This window comes from Mesocricetus auratus, unplaced genomic scaffold (genome assembly GCF_017639785.1).
Source record: "Mesocricetus auratus isolate SY011 unplaced genomic scaffold, BCM_Maur_2.0 Super-Scaffold_100043, whole genome shotgun sequence".
Classification (NCBI taxonomy): Eukaryota; Metazoa; Chordata; class Mammalia; order Rodentia; family Cricetidae; genus Mesocricetus; species Mesocricetus auratus.
In genome coordinates this window covers 6296331-6319791 of record NW_024429220.1, presented here as the reverse complement: position 1 = coordinate 6319791, position 23461 = coordinate 6296331, and the positions used below count along the sequence as shown (strand labels likewise).

Here is a 23461-nt window from a genome sequence, read left to right as displayed (position 1 = left end):
CTACACAACTGACCCATTAGACATACAATTTAGTGGGTTTTGGTATATTTACACACGTGTGCAACTACACAAATCATTCCTGTTATTTCCAAATATAATGCCCATGTCCTTCAGTCATCACTGTCCAACCCTGCCTCTCTTGCCCTCCTCTGCTCCTGGGAACTACTTGTCTACATTGTTGTCTTTGTTTGACCTTGCTGGTCAGTTTGAGGCTGCTAAGAATGCTCAGTTGTGGGCTTGATTCTTCAGTAGCCATTCCGATAATGCCAAATGCCAAGCTTCACATGGCTTTTAAACTTAGAGCAAAACCAAAGTGCATTTGCTTCCAGTGGCTATTGTTTCCAGGTTTTTCAGTTGACACACTGTTTATTGTGGTTCTGCTCAAACATTCCGAAATAGTTTGTTAGCGTAATGTGAGTTCCACATATTTCTGTGTATAATTTGCTGAGTTTTATTTTAACATTGACATATGGTGCAGAGCAGATCACCTCTCCTCACTCTTATTCTGCAAGCTCTCATTTTACAAAGATTAAGTGCGAACGGGGGCGGGTAGCTTAGTAGTTGGCCACATGTGTGGTGTGCATGAGGCCCTCAGTTTGGTGTTGAGCACCACACACACTGAGTTAATTGAGAGTGCATGCGCTGGCAGGAGAAGCTACGAATGCAAGCCTGGAGACCTGTGTGAGCTGGCTAACCCGTGTGAGGGCACCTGTGTAACTCTTTGCATTTTCATCTGTAGGGTGGAGGCAGTTTTCACCTCTGGTGTTTTCATCTGTGTTAAGTCTAATTTTTTGTGTGTGGATTAGTGCAATGTCTAAACAGTAAAATCAATATAAATGGTAGTTACTGCTAGTGTTATTTTATGCTATATTTTAATAAAGTACTTGATAGAATTTTGTCATCATTTTTGCTAAATTTACATTTATTATTTTTTTCTTAACAAATGCTTATTTTATGTGAATGTTTGTGCCTGTTTATGTGGGCCACATGCTTACAAATGCCTGAGGAGGCAGAGGAGGGTGTCAGATCTGGAGTTGTGGGTGGCTGTGAGTATTCTGGGTGTGAGAGACAGAGCCCGGGCTCTCTGAAGAGCAGCAGGTGCCCCCAGCTGCAGCCATCTCTCCAGAACCTGCTCTCTCCTTCCTTTGCCTCCATCTTATCCTTTTAATTTTCCTCCTTCTTAATTCTTGGTAAATACACAATGTGACTTTTTTTCTAACCTAATAGTAAAATTTGAGAATTGGAAAAAGAACTAATATTCATTTGTTCATTAATTTATTCCCAAAATTTTATTGATCATGTCCTATTTTGTAGCCACTGAACAAAGCACTTAAAGTGATTCCAAGCTGCTGCATAAGACAAGAGATAGCGTCTACATTCAGACTAGAACACAGAAACCTTGTGTTCATAGAAGCATGCACATCCAGGGTTGTAGGGAGGGATTCCATCTTCAGAGACTTAGGGATGGTCCCTTGGAGGACGTACAATTTAATTCCAGTCTCAAAGAGGGTGAAGGCAGTCTGAGGAGTGGGTCAGATTCCTGCAGAGTTCTAAAACTCTGTCTAGGAATGGGACATATTTCCTGGGTATGGGATAGAAACTGTGTATAGAGGGATAAATAGTGTGAGGCACACCTGGGGAGGACTTGGCATCCCATGGGCAACTTACTGTAGGGTGAGGGATGAGATGGGTTTGACAGGAGTAGAGAGCAGTGAAGACTTTACAGGAGGGAAGGAGTTATATCTTAACCATAGGTACACTGTTTTTGATGGATTGTTTATTTATAGACAGGTCTTAGTATGTTAACAAAGGCTAGCCTTGAACTCTTGGTCTTCCTCAGCTTCTCAAACGCTGAGATTATAAATGCTACCTACCATATCCATCTGGGTATATACTGTTGAGGACTTTATGACTCTGTGTATGGATGGATTGAGTATGGAGACAGCTAAACAGTCACGAGTACTTTGATGTGTCTAGTTACTACGTAGGATATTAAGTGTGGGTTACTGGATATGCAGAAATACAAGAGATTGACAAGCCTGGTGTATGCTTGGTCATCGGGGCTGGGGCATGCTGTCTTCTTTCGGAATCCATGTAGAGTGTGAATTGTGAGTCAGTCAGTCCTCATTCAGTTCTCATGGCAATGCAGTAGCGTCTTCTCAATGGGAAACTTGATCTTGGGGCGCTCAAGAGACATCGCTACCACCCTCTCCTGGCCAGACCTCTCTTTCAAACCCTCTCAGTGCTGTCTTAGTTTTCTTTCGCCATTGCCTCCTGCCTTGGCCCTCTTGTCAGCCCGCCTTGTAAAGGTAAGGAATGGAGAGAACCATCTATGAATGTGACTCCACTCCCGCCCCGCCCCAGGACTCTTTAGTGTTTTGCTTTGAATTTTCTCTGCAAGGGTTGGATGTCAATTGCCATCAGCTTACACTGTGAGTCCCAGGGACTGGCCTGCTTCTGAGGCTGTTTTTAGGCAGCAAATACATCATCGGATCAGTGAGGTGTCAACAGCAGAATGACTGCATCTAGGCCGGTCTACTGCTAGCATTTCCAAAGATAGCCTTCAAAACAAGACTCTGCAGTTTAAAACTGAGCTTGCCTCTGCCTTTGGCATCCAGGATAAGCAGATTACTAAGCTGGTTATTGAGTCACATCTAGAAAGAAGCCAGTGCCTGTGTGGAAGAGAGGAGCTGCAGCAGCAGGTGCACTGGAAGGCTTCAGTTGTCCCCAAATAGCGCCCCGCTGAAATGCAGGTTACAACGTTTTCTGTGGTGATGGAATATCTTTCCACTCCCTAAATACTGCTTTTTCCTTTTGTATGTATACAGGAACTTGACAAAGAACTCCCAGTGCTGAAGCCATATTTTATCAGTGACCCCGAAGAAGCTGGAGTGACGGAGGCTGGCTTAAGAGTCACATGGTTGGGACATGCAACCGTGATGGTGGAAATGGACGAGCTCATATTCCTTACAGATCCCATGTTCAGTTCCCGGGCTTCCCCCTCGCAGTACATGGGTCCGAAGCGATTCCGCCGGCCCCCGTGTACGATAAGCGAACTCCCCCAAATAGACGCTGTCCTTATCAGTCACAACCACTACGACCACCTGGACTATGGCTCTGTCCTCGCTCTGAATGAGCGCTTTGGCAGTGAGCTGAGGTGGTTTGTGCCTCTGGGGCTCCTCGACTGGATGCAGAAATGTGGCTGTGAGAACGTGATTGAGCTGGACTGGTGGGAGGAGAATTGTGTCCCGGGCCATGATAAAGTCACCTTCGTCTTCACGCCTTCCCAGCACTGGTGTAAAAGGACCCTCATGGACGACAACAAGGTTCTGTGGGGCAGCTGGTCTGTGTTGGGGCCTTGGAATCGATTCTTTTTTGCAGGGGATACTGGATACTGCCCTGCGTTTGAAGAGATAGGAAAGAGGTTTGGTCCCTTTGACCTGGCAGCTATTCCCATTGGAGCTTATGAGCCAAGGTTTGTAAACGAGTCCTGATGCGGTGTGATTGTGACTTCAGTGGCGGCTTGGTGTGCATTGGTGCAGGCTGAAGTTAGACTTGTATTCTATTGTATATCGAGGTGTGAAGAACTGGGCTGGGCCCTTGTGGCTCACTCGTTTCATCTCTGTGAGTTTGAAGCCATCCTAGAAAACTAAAAAAAGAATTTCTGTACCTTGCCAGAGCTCACATTCCTTCCTGCTTACTAGCCAGTACCCGAACTGACCTCTGTTCCTCACACGGGGGATTCTTTCTGCAGATGAGTGTCTCCTCTGCCTTGTGATTGGGAATTTCCAGTCCCCCTCCCACCGCCGTATGCTCAGCATTTATTTGAGAGCACTTAAGGGCTCCGCTGTCAGTGAAGACCCAGAAGACCCAACTACTGTCTGTTGTACTAAATGCTGTCTCTTTAAGAAGAGATGCGATTTGTGATCTCAAGCACGGTAGCAAAGTGGTCTAGGATGCTGGCTTCCTGGCTAACGTGTGGGCAGAATGGATTAGCATGTAAGGCACCCACTAATCAGGGTAATGCCTGAAGCCCCGAGTTTGATCCCTGTAATAATTCTCTTTCTTAAGAAGGTGGAGAGCAGTAGAGCAAAACAGCTCATGTTGACCTCGGGGCTGCACATGCCCTCACACACATGCCCTTACACATGTACACACATACATGCCCTCACACACATGTGCACATACATGCCCTCACACACATGCGCACATACACGCACACACACATGCACACATACATGCTCTCACACCCATGCGCACATGCATGCACACACACATGCACACATACATGCACACACACCCATGCATACATACATGCCCTCACACCCATGTGCACATACATGCACACACATGCACACATACATGCACACACACATGTGCACATACATGCACACACCATACATTCCAGGTTCTCCTGCACTTTTCACAGCGTGCAGACACATGTAGTCACTCAGCAACCCCGCAAGCATTGTGTCTCCAATACAAGCAGTATGCCTATAATCTCGACAAGGCTGCAGACTCACTTGCAGAGCGGTTTGTACACAGAGTGATGGACTGGGTAAATCTAATACGTTATTTTCTATCTGCTCATCTGTCAGTTTTCTTTTTTCCTCTTTTTGTGACGGGATTGAATCCAGAGCTATATCCCTGCCCAGTCAAATTCCTTTGTTAACCTTTAAGTTCACCAAGCCATTTTTCTTGTCCTTATTAACATTGATTCTTTTATTTATTGACTTAGCTTTACTTATTTCCTTATTGTGGGTGGGTTTAGATACTTCTACCTGTTTGTGTTCTTACTAATTATTAAAACTGTCATCACTTGCCAGAGAGGTGTCACATGCCTCCAAACTCCACAACATAGAGGTTGAGGCAGGAGGATCTGTTCCAAATAACCACCCCCACCCCCAGACCACCACCCCCACCACAGATCACCCCCACCACAGACCACCACCCCCACCACAGACCACCCCCACCACAGACCACCACCCCCACCACAGACCACCACCTCCACCACAGACCACCCCCACCACCACCACCACAGACCACAACAGAGATTATTATAAGTCAGTATTAGTGTTTGAATTTTACTTTTTCCATTCAAATTATTCCAGTTCTCATGAAACTTCTGAAAATATCAATCAACATGGCTCTAAAAAACTGTCACAAATCATTTTCAAATGGTGTTGGCTTTTACTCAGCGGAGTATCTCTCTGTTGTTACAAAAACAAGCTTTCCTGGGGCGGGCATCATACGTGTTTAGTATGTATGTCTGGGTGATGGCACAAACTGCATGCTCACAGCCTTGCCCCCTCTCCGCAGAATTCATTTCAGGTAAACAAGCTAGAAATGAAGTAGGATTTGCAGGGGGATTATTTAATAGACGAGTAGACACACCACGACTGTGTCCGTTCTGCCTTCACTCCCAAGCATCAGGACCTAGGCAGAACGCTGCTCCTGTAGGCTGGCTTTGGGATTCCCAGACGCCCAGCCACTGCTGTTGTAGGTGAATGGACTTTGGTGATGAGTTCTGGGAGAGGCAGAGCACCCACACCTTTATTCTCTCTAGCATTGGTTGGTAGTGGCAAACTAGGATGTAAAGAATACGAAGAAAATGTTTCTCCTCAGCCAGACTAACAGCTTGGAAAGTAAAGCCTGCATGTCCTTTGTACAAAACAACTCATTTTTCCTGAAGATGGTGCTCTTGTTAACTTTCCTGAAAGGGGTCAAGGGATAGGTGCTGCGTTTAACATTTCACAAGCTGCCTCGTTTAGCTTCCTTTATACGGCGGATCAAAGCTTATACCTTGCAGACGTGGAAACGGAAGCTGCGGGACTTGAGAGGTCTTTCCATTCCAACCACTTGGGACTCGGGCTCCAAGCTGTTAGCCAGTCTTCAGGGCCTTGTTAGCCATAGTCACCGTAGTCTTTGCCTAACCAGCCTCTCATTGCTCAGTTTTAGAATGTTTAAACAAAAGCCTTGACTGGCAGTGGGGCTTTCTGTTCCTTTGTAGATTGTACACTGTTTATTTTTGAGAGATAATGTAGTCCAGCCTTGAGTTTGGGATTCTCATGTGGAATGACAGAGTTACAGTGTATGCCGTGGTTCCCTGCTTTGTTTGCTAACTCTTTGCTTGATTTCCTTTGGTTAGTCTGTGTCTGTAGGGTACCTTGTTGGACGGTAACTGGAGCTTGGGGTCCCATTCTTTACCCATTATTACATTTCTTTGATTCATTCAGAAAATTGCAGAGTGTCTGCTTTTTAAAGTGGTAAGTCATGCTTTTAAAACACAGCCTAAGTACAAATCAAAGTAAACATGAAGTAAAGCTTGAGATTCACTTGTTAGCAATTTATGCTCACACACAATTTTGCTTTTTTGCCCCAGAGAAAAGTGTACCAAAGGAAGGGGTTTTACTAACTGTGAATGGATTTTACTTCTGTTTAGAATCTTGATAGTTATTTACATGTATCTTAAGATTATATTCAGTATTTATTTATTTACTTATTTTGAGGTAGCATTTCTTTGTGTATCCCTGGCTGCCCTGGAACTTTCTCTGAAGACTAGGCTGGCTCTAACTTTCTGCCTCCCAAATGCTGGGATTCAAGGCCTGCACCACCATGCCTGACATAAGATTTCACTCTTAGTACTTATGGAACTTATGGAGAATTGTGTGTCTGTGTGTGTGATGCCATGTGTTTGGTACCCACAGAGGTTAGAAGACTCCCTTAGAGCTGGAGTTACAAGCCACTATGAGCCACCTGAAGAGGGTGCTGGGAGCTGAACTCAGCAGCAAGGCTGGGAGACCGTCTCTCCCGCCTTGCTTGTTTTCTTATAGTCCTGGCCTGCCTCCAGACTGAGGGTCTGGTTCATTCATCACTGCTTGTGTCCCTTCCCTGTGATTCTCATTTCTGGCTGCACAAGCCTAATGCCTGGGTCCCAGCCCAGAATAGTTACATTACAATCATGGAGTAACTTTTTATTGTACGTTTTCTGAATCAGCTCCATGTGGATTTCAGGGCTGAAGAATGGTTGAAAGATTGTTGCTACATTTACAAGCAATTGGGTGAAGTTCTTAGGAGTACTGACATAAAGTCATCTGAAGCACTAGGGAGATGCTGAAAAAAAATCACAGTGAGATGCTAAGCTTTCAAATGTTCATAATCCTGTGAAGAATATTTTTCCCTTAAATTCTATTTTCATTTATGCACATATATATGTGTGCTTGTGCATGTGAGTATAAGTGCCCAAGGATGTCATATAAGGACATTGGATCTCCAGGCAATGTGAGTTGTCTCATGTGGACACCAGGAACTGGACTCAGGTCTTCTGCAAGAGTAGCGTTTGCTCTCAGCTGCATAACGGTCTCTCCAGACATGCAGACTGTTAAATGTCGATATATGAAACAGTCATTTGAGTTTAGGCTGTTTTCAAATGTTGAATTAATTGCTGTGTTCCATCAGGTGGTTTATGAAATACCAGCATGTAGACCCAGAAGATGCCGTAAGGATTCATATTGATGTTCAAACCAAGAGATCTGTGGCAATTCACTGGGGAACTTTTGCCTTAGCTAATGAGGTAAGTTTGAGTTAAACAAACAGAAACTTGAGCTTTGATTGTGTGTTTGACTGTTGGTGGGATTTAGTTTTCTCTGTGGCCTGGCTTTCAGAGACCACTGTGGACTCAAAGTCCATACAGTCATCACAGCCACCACATAAACTGGAGGGGCAAAGCGTACCTCCTCGTAAGATAACACTTGAGAACAGTGTGTCCTGCTTCTTAGGCTGGTTTCCGTAGTTAATGAGCATGTGCTTATCCAAAATGTGTGTGTGGCGTAGACAATGAACCATCACGTCTCCACATTCCAGATGGCTTCTGTTCTAGTAGAAGCTAGAAGACACGGACATCGTTTGTATACTAGAAGGTGGAAGTTCTATAATGTGGGACAGATTAATTGGTCTCAAAGACAGGGAGAGATCAGGAATCACTTTATGGAAGAAGGTAATTTTACCTTGGCCACAGGCAAGAAGAAAGTATTTATTTCCAGAGGAGGAAAGGACAGAGCATAGTTTTGGGGCAGTAAACATGGGGAAGGGAGGAGTTTGTTCAGCAGGAGAGTGGGTAGTGTGCAGGGCAGTGGGAGGAGAGGACTAGAATGTGGGGCTTTCAAGAAACATCGCACCCATTTAGTTAACTTCAGTGATTGTTATCTCCAGACACTGGGGTAAATGTGGTTTATTTATATCAGAAGAGCTGACTCTTCCTCAGGGAACTGATGTCGGGGCTCTGCTGCTGGCATGGGTTCTGGGATCAGGAAGTCTAGCAGTGTCATCGCTTCATTCCTGGGTCCAAGCCCAGGCAATGTTGAGAAAGGGGTTAGAAGTTTTCCCTGCTTGGTTGTTGGTGACCGTTTCTGTCACAGGGCACCTCTGGAGACCCTGTGTTTCCTTGTGGTTTTTAACACTCTTACTCTGCTTTGTTTCTGGTGTGGTCTCTTCCTAAGATACAGTTTGTTACAAAATTACCTAATGGGTGCAATTTTCATTTCCCTGTCCCCTGACTGAAATGTCTATCTTATGATGCAATAGCCCTGAGTAATGCAGCAGCTTTTCACCCATGCTGCTGGAGGTGTCATGGAGTAATAATGAAAACCTACAGATCTGGGAGGAAGGCATGTCCATCTGAAGTAGATCTGGGAGGAAGGCGTGTCCATCTGAAGTAGATCTGGGAGGAAGGCGTGTCCATCTGAAGTAGATCTAGGAGGAAGGCATGTCCATCTGAAGTAGATCTGGGAGGAAGGCGTGTCCATCTGAAGTGGATCTGGGAGGAAGGCGTGTCCATCTGAAGTACATGTGTGAACTTGGGAAGGGGTAAACTGTCATATTTACATATTTACATGCTGCTATTTGAAGGCTGCTTCTTATGACGTCTCTACCTGTTTGTGTGTGGGAATGCTCCGTATGTATCTTCTGTGGTGACTTAGCTGGAATGGTAGTATGCTGTTAACCCTTTGTAAAGGAAGAAGTGAAGACTCAGCTTCAGTGATTGGGCAGACAGCAGTGCTCCTTCCTGAGATGGGGAGATTAGGAGATGATCGAGCCTCAGCCATCAAGAATCATTTCACAGCCAGGCAGTGGTGGCACACACCTTTAACTCCAGCACTTGGGAGGCAGAGGCCAGCCTGGGCTACAGAGTAATTCTTCAGGACAGCCAAAGCTAAATAGAGAAACTGTCTCAGAAAAGAAACAAAAAGGAATGATTTCACTTGTCTTAGTTAGCTTCTCTATTGCTGTGAAGAGACACCATGACCATGCAACTCTTGTAAAGGGAAACATTGAATTGGGACTGGCGTGCTGATGGGGGTTGCCTTTTGTATATGTTTCTCTTATTGGTTGATGAATAAAATACTGATTGGCCAGGCAGAAAGATAGGCGGGGCTAGGAAACAAAGAATCTTCTGGGAAATGTAGTCAGAGAGGAGTCGTCATGTGAGCCAGGGAAGAGAGTGCGCAAGTGAGGCGTTCTCCGATAATATAAGGCCATGTAGAAATACCTAGATTAGTAATTATGGGTTAATAATTAAGACAGAGCTAGCCAATAAGAAGTCCAAGCCACAAACCAACAATTTCATAATTAGTATAGTGTCTGTGTGTTCATTTGGGGCAGGGCGGCTTCGGAACCGGGTGGGAAATCCCGTAACAGCTTACAGTTTTAGAGGTTTAGGACATTACCATCACAGTGGGATATGGCAGCATGCAGGCAGGCACGGTGCTGGAGAAGGAGCTGAGAACTCTACATCTTGATCCACAGGGGGCAGAAGGAGACTGTGTACCACACTGAGTATAGCCTGAGCATAGGAGACCTCTAAACCCACCCCCACAGTGACACATCCCAACAAGGCCACGCCTACCCTGACAGGCCACATCTCTAACGGTGCCTCTCCTTCCGGGCCAACCATCAAACACACCTGTTCCAACCACCACATTACTACTTAGCCCGTAAGAAACATGCTTGATGGCTCTCAGGAAGACTGCAAGTCTTCTGCTCTGCACAGCACGTGGCAAGCCACCCTGGGCTACTTGAGTACAGTACGTATCAGTGCCAAAAATCTCAAATGAAATAAAACGTCAGAGGGAGATTTGTTCGAGCTGTTCCTTCATCTTTCTTTCTTTCTGAGGCCCTTAATAACAACTCGTCTTTTCTTTAACTCTTTTGTAGTTACCAGTTTACACAACTAACACAAAAGTGTGAAAATCTGTGGGATTTCAGAGTGTTTAGCCTATAGTTTCAAAATATTTAGTATTTTGTATAAGCACTTGAAATAGCTGCTCATTGTGATATAAGCAGGATACAGATGTCTGTAACTCAACAGCACCCTAAAGTTTTGTATGTGTGGTATGAGCACTATTATCTAACTTTCTAAATAAACCACTCATTTTGAAGGAGCATTCTGTAATTATGTAAGCTAGCGTGCTAGCCCACCGGGGTTGAACTGCGACTAGATTCTGTTGGAAGTGAGCTGTTGAGCAGTTGTCTGGGGCTGGCTGCCTGGCATTGGATGGACCCTGCATACAGGGCCTTCTCCCTCCCCGTACCTGCCTCTCATTCCACTCACTTGCTTCCATGACCGTGAGCGCTTTTCTTCTTTGTGCTTGGATTCTAAGAAGCCAAATCTAAGTCACCCAGAAGCTTTCTCGCCTTATTCTAAGGCCAGTCTCTAGATGATTAGAATAGCCAAGAATTTACCTATAGAAAAACTCAGATGTTGCAAAATGTAGATAAAGAGAGCTACAGCCTTATAAAAATGCACTAAGTTCTCAATGGCATCATGCTTGACATTGTGAAGTTAGAGCTGGCAAAGAGGTTATGAGTGTAGGTGACTGTGTATCTGCATTGGGAAACTTAATAGGAGCTACGGTTTTGTTTAAGCTTTTTATTTTATGCAATCACTCCAGTTCCCTTCTCTTCCCTTCCCTTCCGTCCCCCCACACTCCCCCTTTCCACCCCCAGCCACTCCTCTGATGGGGTAAGGGTTTCCTTGGGGAGTCAAAGTCTGGCATTCCAAGTTGAGGCAGGACCAAGTCCCTCTCCCCTGTATGAAGGCTGAGCAAGGTTCCCACCATAGGGAATGGATAAGTCTTGATCCCCCACCCTGCCCCATAACTGTCACCAGTATTCAGAGGGTTTAGTTTGGTTCCATGCAGGTTCCCCAGCTGTCAGTCCAGAGTCCGTGAGCTCCCTAGCTCAGGTCAGCTGTCTCTGCGGTTCCCCATCATGACCTTGACCCCCTTGCTCATATGATAAGGAGCTATTTTTCATTGGGGAACAATTTCATTATTTTAAAGGTTTTAAAAATAAATGTAATTTATTTTAGGGCTATATGTGCTACACAGTATACAATAACATTTGATGTATACGTATAATATTATACATATATTAGACAAACAATAGATTCCTGCCGCCTGCCATCCATTAATGAGAGGTTCCATAAGGTTTGGTTACAGCCTTATTTATTTAGCAGTGAGTTGAGTGCTGTCAGTGATCCTTTCACCACCGCCACCGTGTGGAATGAGCAAGGCGGACAACATCCGCGAGTGCACTGAAGTGCCAGGGAAAGTCGCCTGGCCTTTGTGTCCCGCTGGCCATCTGATCTCACTATTGCTGGTCCTTCTCTCCTTGCGAGTACTGAGTGCAGCAGGCAGCAGTCCTGCCCACAGTCCTGCCATGAGGAGATGCGGCTAGCACTCTGCCTGGGCGACCGGAGTGTTTCCTAGACTCAGCTCGTATAGCTGGGATCTCATGCCACAGGAAAGAATTTCAAGCTAAGTCAGAACTTCAGACACTCAGTGTTAGGAAAGAGTGAAGGCCAAGGGCAGACTCTGAGTGCAGTTAAAGAGGCTCAGTAGTATTATTAGAAGGGTGTAAATATGGAAGCTTTTGGCTTTAGGCGCGGTTCATTGGCCATTTTATTCTGTGTGGGGTGTTGCTCAGGAGAGCGGGAGTGATAGCCAGGCAGGCAGCCTGTATCGTGAATCTATTAGTTGTGTCTAGAGTTTTCCCTCTGCTGGTGGGAAAGCAGACTGGGTGCTGGTGAGAGAACTCTCTCCCTTCCCCATGTGTCTGTCCCCTTTGCTCTCCTGCTTCCTGCCCTCTGCTCTTACCTGTCCAGCCCAGGTCCCCAGGTCCTCTCCTCCAGTGGCATTTACATGTGAGCTGTCTCCTCCAGCTGGAGCCTCCTCCACCCACCCTCACAGAGGCTCAGTCTTCACTTTACACATGTCCCCTACAGTCAGTCCCCAGCACCGTCCAAGACCTCTACAGTTGGAATCACACCAGGACACATCCGGGGTGGCCTCATGTTTGGGGTGACAGTCTCTGCTCTGAGATCACCTGCACCACCCTCAGCAGCCTTGCCTACTGGTATGTGTTAGAGGCTGCTTTGTTGCAAGGGCTTCTTCCATGACGGTACTTAAAACAAGCCTCATTTCCAGCACTTTCTTCTTCCCAGAACATATTAAGTCCTCAGATATCTTATCTCCTTTCATGTCTATCTCTGTATCAGAAAAGTAAAGACTTTTGTTCACTAACTTAACATACTCCGTACATGCATAGAAGACAGTTCTCAGAAGGGGGACCGACTCCCCACTGATGATTAGTTCAGAAAATTTTCACTTTTTTTAACTTCCAAATGTTACAACCTTTCTAATTAGGAAAACAACAACAACAAAAAACCTTTGAAGATTTTTTTTTTAAAAAGCTATACAGCAGAGATTTAGGTCAAAGCGGAAATAACTTAAGAAAGCATTCAAGTGATCTACACTTTTATAATTTACATTGTTTGTGTATGCAGCATGAGCATCATAGCAGGAATCTAGAGGTCAGAGAGGGTCAGTTTCTTTCTTTTTTCTTGAGATGGGGTTTCTCTCTGTAGCTTTGTGTAGTGAGCTGCTGGTGTGTTTGTAGCTTCGGAACTACCATACTTCACAACGATCCAAGGCTAAGGGCTAAGCATGAAAATAAAGACAAAGACAGCGGCTCATTCTTACAAGGAGAATGGTGTTTATTTATATACCAAAGTCAGGTATGGTGGAAAAACACCAAGGTCAGAAGCCTAAGTTCCCAGGGCCCGCCAGCAAAGGGTGGGCCAAAAACAGGAATTAGCATGTAGACAATAAACAGGAACTTGCTTGTAGGCCTTACTGGGAGGAGGGGATGAGAAGAGTTTTGCTAAAAACTCCCAGTAACAAGCGGTCAACAGACCCCCATGGGAGAAGGGTGCAACAAATCCCCCTTAAAAAATGAGCATCTGGCTTAGGTTGCCCGGGACGTTAACATCTATCTTACCTGTCAATGAGAAGTCTGTCCAGGCCTCACAAACCCTCTGTCTTAGGTTGATAGATGTCCCCCGGAATGTACCTGTCATTGATAACTCATTTGTCTTGCTGGCTCAACCAGGCCTGTACTGAGGGGTTATCTGTTGATAAGGAATGCATGATCTGCTTTGTAAGAAAATGGCACTGGGCTTGTGGCCTTTCCATATGGCAAACTAGGGCTAAAGACTGTGTTGCTCAGGGTCATAATCCCGAGGGCTAGCAACCCACTCCATTTCTCAAGTAATAGACCCATCTGTTGTCCTGTTAAGAGGGGGTCTCCCAAAATGGAGGCGTCCTGATCTCAGAATAGCCAATTAAGTCCATTTGTTAATTAAGATTTAAAGTGCCCAAGTGTAATTAGTATAAATTTTGGAACTTAAGGTAGAGGTATCCTCTCCTGGGGGTTTATCCAGCATGCCTGCCATGGCAACTGGCTAAGAGATAGGGAAGCCAAAAACTGCAGCCACTGTGATGTCAAAGTCTCTCCCGTGTTGTGTGAGGACAAGTTGGTTCTCTCCTGAGTGTCCTACTGGAATAGGCATGACACCTGGGACACGGACCACCAAGGCTGATCAACAGCTTCTCAAGCGGCATTCCTGGAGGAAATAAGTAATCCTTTCTCCCGAGGGAATGTTGTTGAATATGACAAATGTCCAAGCAGACAAATCCATCCTGAGGGCTGCCTTTCCTAGGCTATGGTTGAGGCTGATTATCTGACACTGAAGACCTGCCAGCATCAGGACAGGCAGGTTCCTCATTAAAGCCTAATGAGTCTATTGGCGGCTGATGAGTTTCAGCAGGAACAGAGCTCACTCAACTCTGCAGAGTCTAAATTGGGGACTCAGCATCCTGTGGGAATGCACACCCCTGGGCCCAAACCATAACCAGATCGGGTCCTCTCCAAAGACCTGAGGGTAGGTCTTTCCATTTAACTAGAGGTTTTGGCTGTACAGCAGACCACCAATGGCGATCTGCCTCGGAGTTGCCAGAAGCAGCCACAATTAAAAAAATTTAAGATATAGAGGATAAAAGAATAGAGGGGAGCCAAGGTGGCCCCTAAGATCCCCTTTACTTTAGCTAAATAGGCTTTTAGAGTGCCATGAGCGTGTTCCACAATAGCCTGTCCTTGGGGGTTGTAAGGAATTCCAGTTTTGGGGGAGATATCAATCTAGACAAAAGTGACTGAAACCTCTGCTAACATAGGTGGGGCCATTATTGGTCTTAATATGTTTAGGGACCCCCATGGAAGCAAAAGCCTGTAAACAGTGGCTCTTAACGTCTTTTACTTTTTCACCAGAGTGGGCAGAGGTGAATATCAGGTGGGAAAAAGTATCTACAGAAACATGGACAAATTGTAATTTGCCAAAGGCTGGCACATGTGTTACATCTAGTTGCCAAATGTGGTTAGGCAAAAGTCCTCAAGGATTAACCCCCAAGTGAGGCACAGGAAGAAAGTCTACACAAAGAGGGCAATCCTTGACTATTAGAACAGCCTATAATCCCAGGTAATCCCAGTATGAAAGCTCAAAGACCCTGCACTGAGACGAAAGTGCTTATGTTAAGGATAGTGCTTTAGTGAGTCCTTGTAAAACCACACCAATTTGAGCATACCTGTCAGCTGTGCGATTTCCTTCACTGAGGGGCCCTGGCAAAGGGGTGTGGGCCCTAAGATGTCCCACAAGCATAGGTTTGCTGCATTGCCATGGCAGCCCTTTTACCTGTAACAAACTTTCTTGTGTCTTAGAGATGGGAGCGACATAGGCAGCAGTCTCTAAGGGTTGGATAATATGAGCAACAAATTGACTATCAGTATAAATTTTCAATGCTTCCGTGGGGAAGAGTTGTAGAGCCAAAGTCAGGGCTGAGAGTTCAGCCATTTGGGCAGAAGTTGCAGGAATTCTGGCTGTCTTAATGATCGGATAAGACACAACTACAGCTGTACCTTTAGAGGAACCATCTGTGAAAACGACTCGCCCCTTAGAAATAGGCCGAGGGACCACAATTTTTGGGAAAAAAGCAAAGGATGCATTTTAAAAAAGGAAACCAAATTGTTGGTTGGGTAATGATTCTCTCTGGGTAACAGAGAGAAAAATGGCCCAGTCACAGTTATTATTTTGCAGCCATTCTATTTGTTAACAGGACAAAGGTGTAATAACCTTATCTGGCTCCTTACCAAGGGTTAGTAAGGCAAACTTTTGTGTTTTAAACAGGATCGCAACTATAGCTTGGGGGTGGGACAGCACAGATTTAGAAGGGGAGGCTCGAGAATGAACACAAAGAATGGGACTCTTTTGCCAAAAAACTCCCATAGGAGCATGAGCAGAACAAAACACTAACAATTTTAGAGGCTGTGCATAGTCTATATAATCCAAACGAGCCCCTCCTAAGGCTTTTCCAATCAAATGAATACACTCCTGTCCTGCTGTAGTGAGGACTCTGAGAGAGTTGGGATCTGAATCCCCTTGTCCTAGATAATGATATGGAAACTTCTTCTGTACCTTCTCTGGTGCTAATTGTAAGCCAGCCAACCCTAAGCTGGTCTGAAGATCCCCAAAGGCAGATAGTAATAGCTTTTTCTTTGGGCCATAGCCAACAGTAAATTGTCCATATGATTAATTATATATAATTGAGGATATTTTTGTCTGACTGGCTCTATAGCCTGAGAAACATAAATTTGACACATGGGAGGGCTGTCAGCTATGCCTTGGGGCAAAACTACCCACTGATATCTCTTATAAGGCTCTCTTAAGTTCAAAGAAGGAACACTGAAAGCAAATGCTGACAATCAGCAAGGTGTAAAGGAATATTAAAAAACAATCCTTTAAAGCTATCACAAGCAGGTGCCAGTCTTTAGGGATGTCCACAGGGGTTGGCAGCCCTGTCTGGGTGGCACCCATGAGCATCATGGTCTTATTAACCAGTCTCAGGTCTCATAACAGCCTCCACTTACCTGATTTTTTCTTAATAACCAATATGAGGGTATTCCAGGGAGAGGTCTTTCCAATGCCTTTGCCTGGGCAATAGCCTTGCTCCTTAAGCATGTGTTATACAGGGGATGTGGTCAGTATGGGCCCCATGGCCTTTAAGATATCTCTGCCCCAGAGATTGATCAGGATGTGAGGCAAGATAAAAGGGCTGAAATATATCAGAGTGTCCCTCGTCATCTTTCCAAGTTAATAGATGGGAACTTTTACTAGGTGCCCTGTAAGCTGCTATCTGATCCTTGCAGGGGCCAAGCCTGGGGCCAGTGGTTAAGAAAAATGACGGATGTGTCTTTACCCGAATCTATGAGTCTCTGAAAGGTCTGTCCCTCAATAGTTAGGGTCATCATTGGTCTGGACTCCATAGTGGACACCCAACAAGCCATAGGTCCTGTAGATCCAAACCCTCCTTCTCCTCTTATAGGCTTAAGGAAAAGATTATTAGTTGTAAATTTAGGGGACAAAACTAGTTGAACAATTCTAGCTCCTTGGGGTATAACAGTGACTCCCTTGCTAGCTTCCACCAGTATTTTGATCTCTCCTTCTGTATCTTCATCAATAACTCCCGGAATGACTCTAACTCCCTTAAGTAGAGCACTACTCCTTCCTAAAATCAACCCAATTGAGCCCAGTGGTAAAGGGCCCTTGACTCCCATGTGCAAAGCTTGGGGTACCATCTGAGGAGTCAAAACTGCTCTGGTGGTGGAACAGAGGTCCAGTCCTGCACTACCTGGGATACCTCTGACAAGGTCCTGGATACAAAGGGGTTCCTCTGAGGTAGGACCTGAATAGGGCAGGGAACAGGTGTATCCAGGGCTCTGTACACCTGGGAGTAAGGGGTCCGGAGCAGGCCCCCGACTCCTGTTTCCCAAAGATGGCAGAGGGTAGCCCTGTGCAACAGTTTTAGATCGACAATTTCTAGCCCAATGATATCCTCTTTTACAGAGGGGGCAAAGACCTGGCTCTGAGCGAGGGGGTGCAACAGAGTCCTTAGCAGGACAATTTTTCTGAAAGTGGCCTGTTTGCTTGCATCCAAAGCATGTCTTAGGTCTGGCCCCCTCATTGATCTTTCTATTTCCCTGCATAGCAGCAGCAATAACTTGTCTCATAATGTGATATTCATCTTTATCTCTACAAATGCGAATATAATCATTGAGGCTCCTGGTTTTGTGAGGCCGTAAAGCCTCCTTACAGTATTTATTAGCATTTTCAAAAGCTAATTGTCTTAGTAAAGGCATAGCATTATCTGCATCCCCAAATATATGACCTGCAAGTTGTAGGAGCCGGTCCACAAACTCAGAATAGGGTTCAGATGGTCCCTGTAGGATCTTAGAAAGTTGGTCTCTTGTGGCCTTATGAGGCAAGGCTTTCCATGCTCTGACAGCGGCTGCTGAGATCTGTGTATAAACAGCTGGATCGTAAAGAATTTGCCGGCCTAGAGTTGTATAGGCTCCTGTGCCGGTAAGCATTTCTAAATTCCTATCAGGAAAACTGGCAGCCGCATTGCTCCGAGTTGTCTGGTTACTCAGTTCTTGGCATGCATCCCTCCAGATCAAATAATCTCCCCCAAACAATCTAGTACAACAAATTGTTGCCAATCACTGGGGATACAATTTAAGGCTGAAAAGGATTCAAAGACGGCCAGAGTGAAAGGGGCATGAGGCCCATATGCCATAACTGCCTCCTTCAACTGTTTTATATCCTTAAAGTTAAGAGGGGAGTGTTCTCTCTGATTCTGGCCTTGAGGATTAACTGTCTCTACAACTGGAAACATCACTCTGCCCTTCTGCATTTCAGGAGGGGCTGAAGGAAGACAGAGAGAACTGGAATGTTCAGGATTACAAGCAGGGGGTGTGGCTCACGGGAGCATTTTTTAAATTTGGTTTTTAATTTTAGGACACCTTTCTCCATCTCATCCCCCGAAGAAAAGGGAGAGGCCTCAGAAGGGGAAGCACTGGAAGCTTGAATTGTTCTGACACATTCCAGGTCTTGACCCTCTGTGAAGGCATCCTTAGTCTTCCTGACCTGCTCCTTTATTACCGCATTACCACTAATAAGCGCACCCTTAACAAAACGCCACAGAGAAAAGACAATTGATATGGCGTTTGGTCCTTCGTTATATGAAGTTCTTTGTAGGTCCACTCTAACCTGGTTCCAATCAAGGGAATTAAGATCACTAGAGACCAAAAACCAAGGGCTGACTTTATGTATAGTTTTTAAGAAGTCCTTAGCTGCCTTATGTCTGATATCTGGGCCTAACTTTTTAAATCACCCCTCTATGGGGGCTGACCCACCATCTGGGGTCTAACTCGGTACCCTAAACTTGGTACCCCTATCCAAATTCACCCTCCTACCTTACTTGTTGGCCAGCATTCGAATTTAATTCTTTAGAAGTTCCTCTTCTTTTCCGATCTCGGTGGGACCTCCATCTATAACGAGCCGCTGGTGTGTTTGTGGCTTTGGACCTACCATACTTCACAACGATCCAATGCTAAGGGCTAAGCATGAAAATAAAGACAAAGACAGCGGCTCATTCTTACAAGGAGAATGGTGTTTATTTTAACAAGAGTAGAACCTTATATATCAAAGGCAGGCATGGTGGGAAAAAAGTTCAGAAGCCTACGTTCCCAGGGCCCTCCAAAAAAGGGTGGGCCAAAAACAGGAATTAGCATTCAGACAATAAACAGGACCTTGCATGCAGGCCTTACTGGGAGGAGGGGATGAGAAGTGTTTTGCTAAAAGCCCCTAGTAACAAGCAGTCAACAGACCCCATGGGGAAAGGGTGCCACAGCTTTGGCTGATCTGGAACTCACTCTGTAGACCAGGCTGGCCTTGAACTCAGAGATCTGTCTGCCTCTGCCTCCTGAGTGCTGGAATTAAAGGTGGCTGCCACCACCACCACCTCCACCCCCCCCCCCCACCACCACCACCACCACCTGCCAGTATTATCCTTAAGCCATGTGGGTCTAGGGATCGAACTCAGGGCTTGACGTTTTACATCAAGTATCTTGGCCCACTAAGCCATTTTGCCTAGCCAGTTTGAACTTTTAAAGAAAATATTCGCCATTTAGTGGTGGTCCACACCTTTAATCCCAGCACTCCAGAGACAGGTAGGCCAATCTCTGTGAGTTCAAGGCCAGCCTGGTCTACAGATCAAGTTCCAGGATAGCCTCCAAAGCTACACAGAGAAACCCTGACATGAAAAACAAGCTAAATAAAACAGAATTTGAGTGTGTGAAAACATTCTGGAGCATGCTTTGTGCCGTGCGCGGGAGCAGGAAGGCAATGTGGGGGTTGGGACTGTACTGCATTGTCTGTTCTCAGGGGCCCCTTCTTCCTCTGATGGGGTTTGCTCATGGGGGCTTTTGTGGGTAACAGCCTTCTTCAGCCACAAAAACACAGATGAGCAGAGTCCCACATGCTTAAATGTGTAATCATCCAACTTTTTTTTTTTTTTTTTTTTTTTGGTTTTACGAGACAGGGTTTCTCTGTATTATTTTGGAGGCTGTCGGACCAGTCTGGCCTTGAACTCACAGAGATCCGCCTGCCTCTGCCTCCCGAGTGCTGGGATTAAAGGCATGCACCACTGCCGCCGGGCCATCCAACCTTCTAATATCTTTTCTTGGTATTGATTCCAGCTACACTGAAATTGTATCGTGTGAGATTGGGATTGGATTCTGTGTGATGTAAGGAGGCATGACAGTGTACACACAGACATTTGGATGGACATCTTTCTCATAGTGAACAGTTTTAGTGACTTAAATTGTATAGTGACATATTTGCAAATGGTTCATTTAAAAGAATTATGTAGGCAAGTTTTGGTGTTTTAAGTTTATTTTTAGCTTGAATGTTTATTTGAAATAGCCCTCAAGTATTTGTATTATATGTTTTCATTTTTCTTCCTGTCACTTTCCAGCATTACTTAGAGCCTCCAGTGAAGCTGAGTGAAGCTCTAGAGAGATATGGACTGAAAAGTGAAGATTTCTTTGTCCTGAAGCACGGAGAATCAAGATACGTGAATACTGATGATAAAGCTTTTGAAGAAACATGAAAATGGGAATTTTCAGTGAAAACAAATGAGAAGACTAAGAAACTCACGAATACCATGACATTTTTCATGTAGAAACTACTTCTGAGCGTGTGCTCTGCTTTGTATTATAACTTGCCAATGATAAGACTCACTTATATAAACTGTGAGAGTCCAGGGAGGGTTATTTAAGGAATTGTCCAATGCAGACTTAAAAAAAAAACACATACCAATGATACAAACATTGCAATATGTTATTTTTTTTATCAAAACATTACATTTTAGTGGTAGTAGAATTTCTGAGGTGATGAAAAGCTGACATTAAGATTTCATTTCTTCTGTTATTCAGGGCTTTCTACAAAGGAGTCAAGCACTTAGCTTTTCAGACACACCTTTCTTATGTTCATATTGTCATGATAAACGTGACTTCCGCATGCTGAGGGAATGTTTCAGTTTTTGTGGTCAGGATTTGCTGCTGGTCACTGTAATGCATGTCTACAATCCCAGCACTTAGAAGATGAGGCAGATAGATCACAAGTTCAAGACCAAACCGAGCGACAAGGAAGATCCTGTCTCAGGAAGAAACATTAACTTATATGCCAAATGTTAAGTGATTTATTTTGTTAAGCATAAGAACGTAGGTGTTTGACCTAAATTATCATTTAAAATTTTTTATTGTTGTCAAATGTACATTGCATAAAATTATTTTAACTAGAGTGAAAAGAAGTTCCTTGGCATTAAGTATTCAAATTCGTGTACATCAACGAATATCTTTAACTTTAATTTCTAGAGGGCAGCATCTATCCTGAGGCATGCCCAAGTTAAAAGCTGATGGGCGGAGAAGAGAACGGTGTGGTTCTGAGATGAAGGGGAAGTTTAAATTAAGCCAGACACTGCTGGGCACAATTGTAACTACAGTGGAGTGTCTCATATATCCTAAATGCGAATACCTCATGTGCTTGGAATTAGATTTTATTTTCTTCATTTTCCATTTTCTGTGTACACACACACACACACACACACACACACACACACACACACACACACATTTTTCCTGTTCTCTCTGAACTCTAACCCCAAATATATCAGTAAGATTTGTAAGTATGTTTTACATAACTTGGATGTGTTATATATTTTTATATTAAATGGCCTGTCAGCACAATTGTACCTTTTAGTAAGCCGTTGTGAAATTACAGTAGTTTTTTGAACTTCTGGGTGTCTGCTGACCAGAAGGCATACTGTCTTGGGCCAGTATGCCTCTGCATCCATAGGTTTGACATGAACCTTCAGGAAGTGGTTTGCCCAGGTATTAGTGAGGTTGTGCTCTGCTTCTGACTCAGGCCAATGAAATTAACTTTCTTGGCACAAAACACAGTAGGTTTTCTATATATATGTCAAATATTATATAGGGGTACTCAATACTTTGATATATTTGCATGGATATATGTATGCCACACTTTGGCCTCCCATTGGAATTTCATCCTTCAGTCATGGATTTGATTACCCCAAAACAAGTGACCTATGTTCAGACCCCATCTCATGATGTATGACAAGAAGACAATGTTAATCTACCTCCAGTGGGGAGAATAATATATATATATATATATTTTTTTTCTTTTTAAGAGCACTTTAGAAATCTAAGGGAGAAAACTTAAGACAGGACTGTCTGAATTGGACAGGCACAGAGAAAGCTTTTGGTAATGCACTGGTTCTGTTGGAAACACCAAACTGGAGACTGACTTTAGAGGGTAATAGCCAATATAAATGATCATCAGAATTTGGTATTTTTGTATACAGTGTCTTTACCAGTCAAGGGGAAATGTGTGTGGTAACATTGTGCGCATAGTAAATGTAACTTGGAGGCATTAAAGCGCAGATGGCATTTGGAGTCCGCATGAGTAATCTCCCCACTGCAGACGCATGTGACTCCGACAGTAAGGCTGTACAGTGGCCAGCCGTGGGGACACCCCTGTAGTCATCCCGTCATACAGAAAAATTCTTACTCAAGAAGCATTTGATGAATTTGCTCAAGTATTTCTCCATGAATGGCCTCGACACTGCTTTTGTATGCACAGGTACTGTTGGAGGCTCTCTAGGTGCTTTGCATTCTAGTCCATTGAACTGGACCTGCCTCCTGTTTCTAGGCTTCCTCAGGATTTGTTTGTTTCATTCCGTTTCCACAGAAGTTCCATTCATTGTGAAGTACACCATAAATCTCTTTAACACAACCACCCTGTTTTCACTTTATTTTTCTAATGTATATTTCAAAGGATGTATGTGTAAAGTGAATAAATTTTGAAAAATCTATTCTCTTTTGTCAGTCTAACGTTGTAAATACTATCTAGTCGATCTTCTAGGTGAATTTCATATTACTCTTTGGTCAGTATTATCACTGAGACCCTTTGAGGCTGGGTCCTTCTTTGGTACGCTATACCCTGCATAAGAGAAATCTATTTGTGTGTTTCACTGTAAGTTGTTCCTGGGTAGCTACGTGATTCCCACTCAGCCTGTTGATACTCCAGAGTCAGCTCCTGGCACACACGGCCTTTCAGACTGACGGAGGAGGCGAAGACTAGGAGCACCTAGACCCAGCATTGCAAAAGCACACTGCAAACTCTGGCTCCTGCACAACTTTCTAACGCTTACTTCTACTAAACAGGCAGATTTGAAAACATTGTGAAGGAATGTGCCTTTTGGAGGATACCTTGAATGTTGTGTCACCAGCAAGTTAGTGTTGTGAACCGTCATGGCTTGGTGCTACTCCAGCACCCTGCAGACTTCTACTCTCACCTTAAACATCTTCCTGTTCAAGCCGATGTCTTTCTTTTTCAGGTTGAGGGTTTGTGACTCATGCTGACACTCAGTACTCTAGTACCTACATCTTTACAAATGCATTTTCAAGTTCTCTCTCTCTCTCTCTCTCTCTCTCTCTCTCTCTCTCTCTCTCTCTCTCTCTCTCTCTCTCTCTCTCTCTCTCTCTCTCTCTCTCATACATAAAGAGTGATGCTTCTGTTTGCCCACAGCTCTAAGCACAGGCAGAATGGACTCACATACTGTAGAACCTGGCTGAATTCAAAGACCTTGAA

At 44.5% G+C, this 23461-nt stretch overlaps 1 protein-coding gene across 2 annotated transcripts in view; it reads left to right on the top strand.

Annotated features, from left to right (window-relative positions):
* The window catches only part of Napepld (N-acyl phosphatidylethanolamine phospholipase D), a 43609-nt gene extending 20927 nt beyond the window's left edge, over positions 1-22682 (top strand). The window contains exons 3-5 of one of the 2 annotated variants that reach the window (XM_005080865.4): positions 2829-3475; positions 7459-7573; positions 20265-22682. In XM_005080865.4, coding sequence (XP_005080922.1) covers positions 2829-3475; positions 7459-7573; positions 20265-20399 — 897 coding nt within the window. In that variant the 3' untranslated portion in view covers positions 20400-22682. The other variant, XM_040735132.1, reaches the window with a different exon arrangement.
* The last annotated feature ends 779 nt before the right edge of the window (positions 22683-23461 follow it).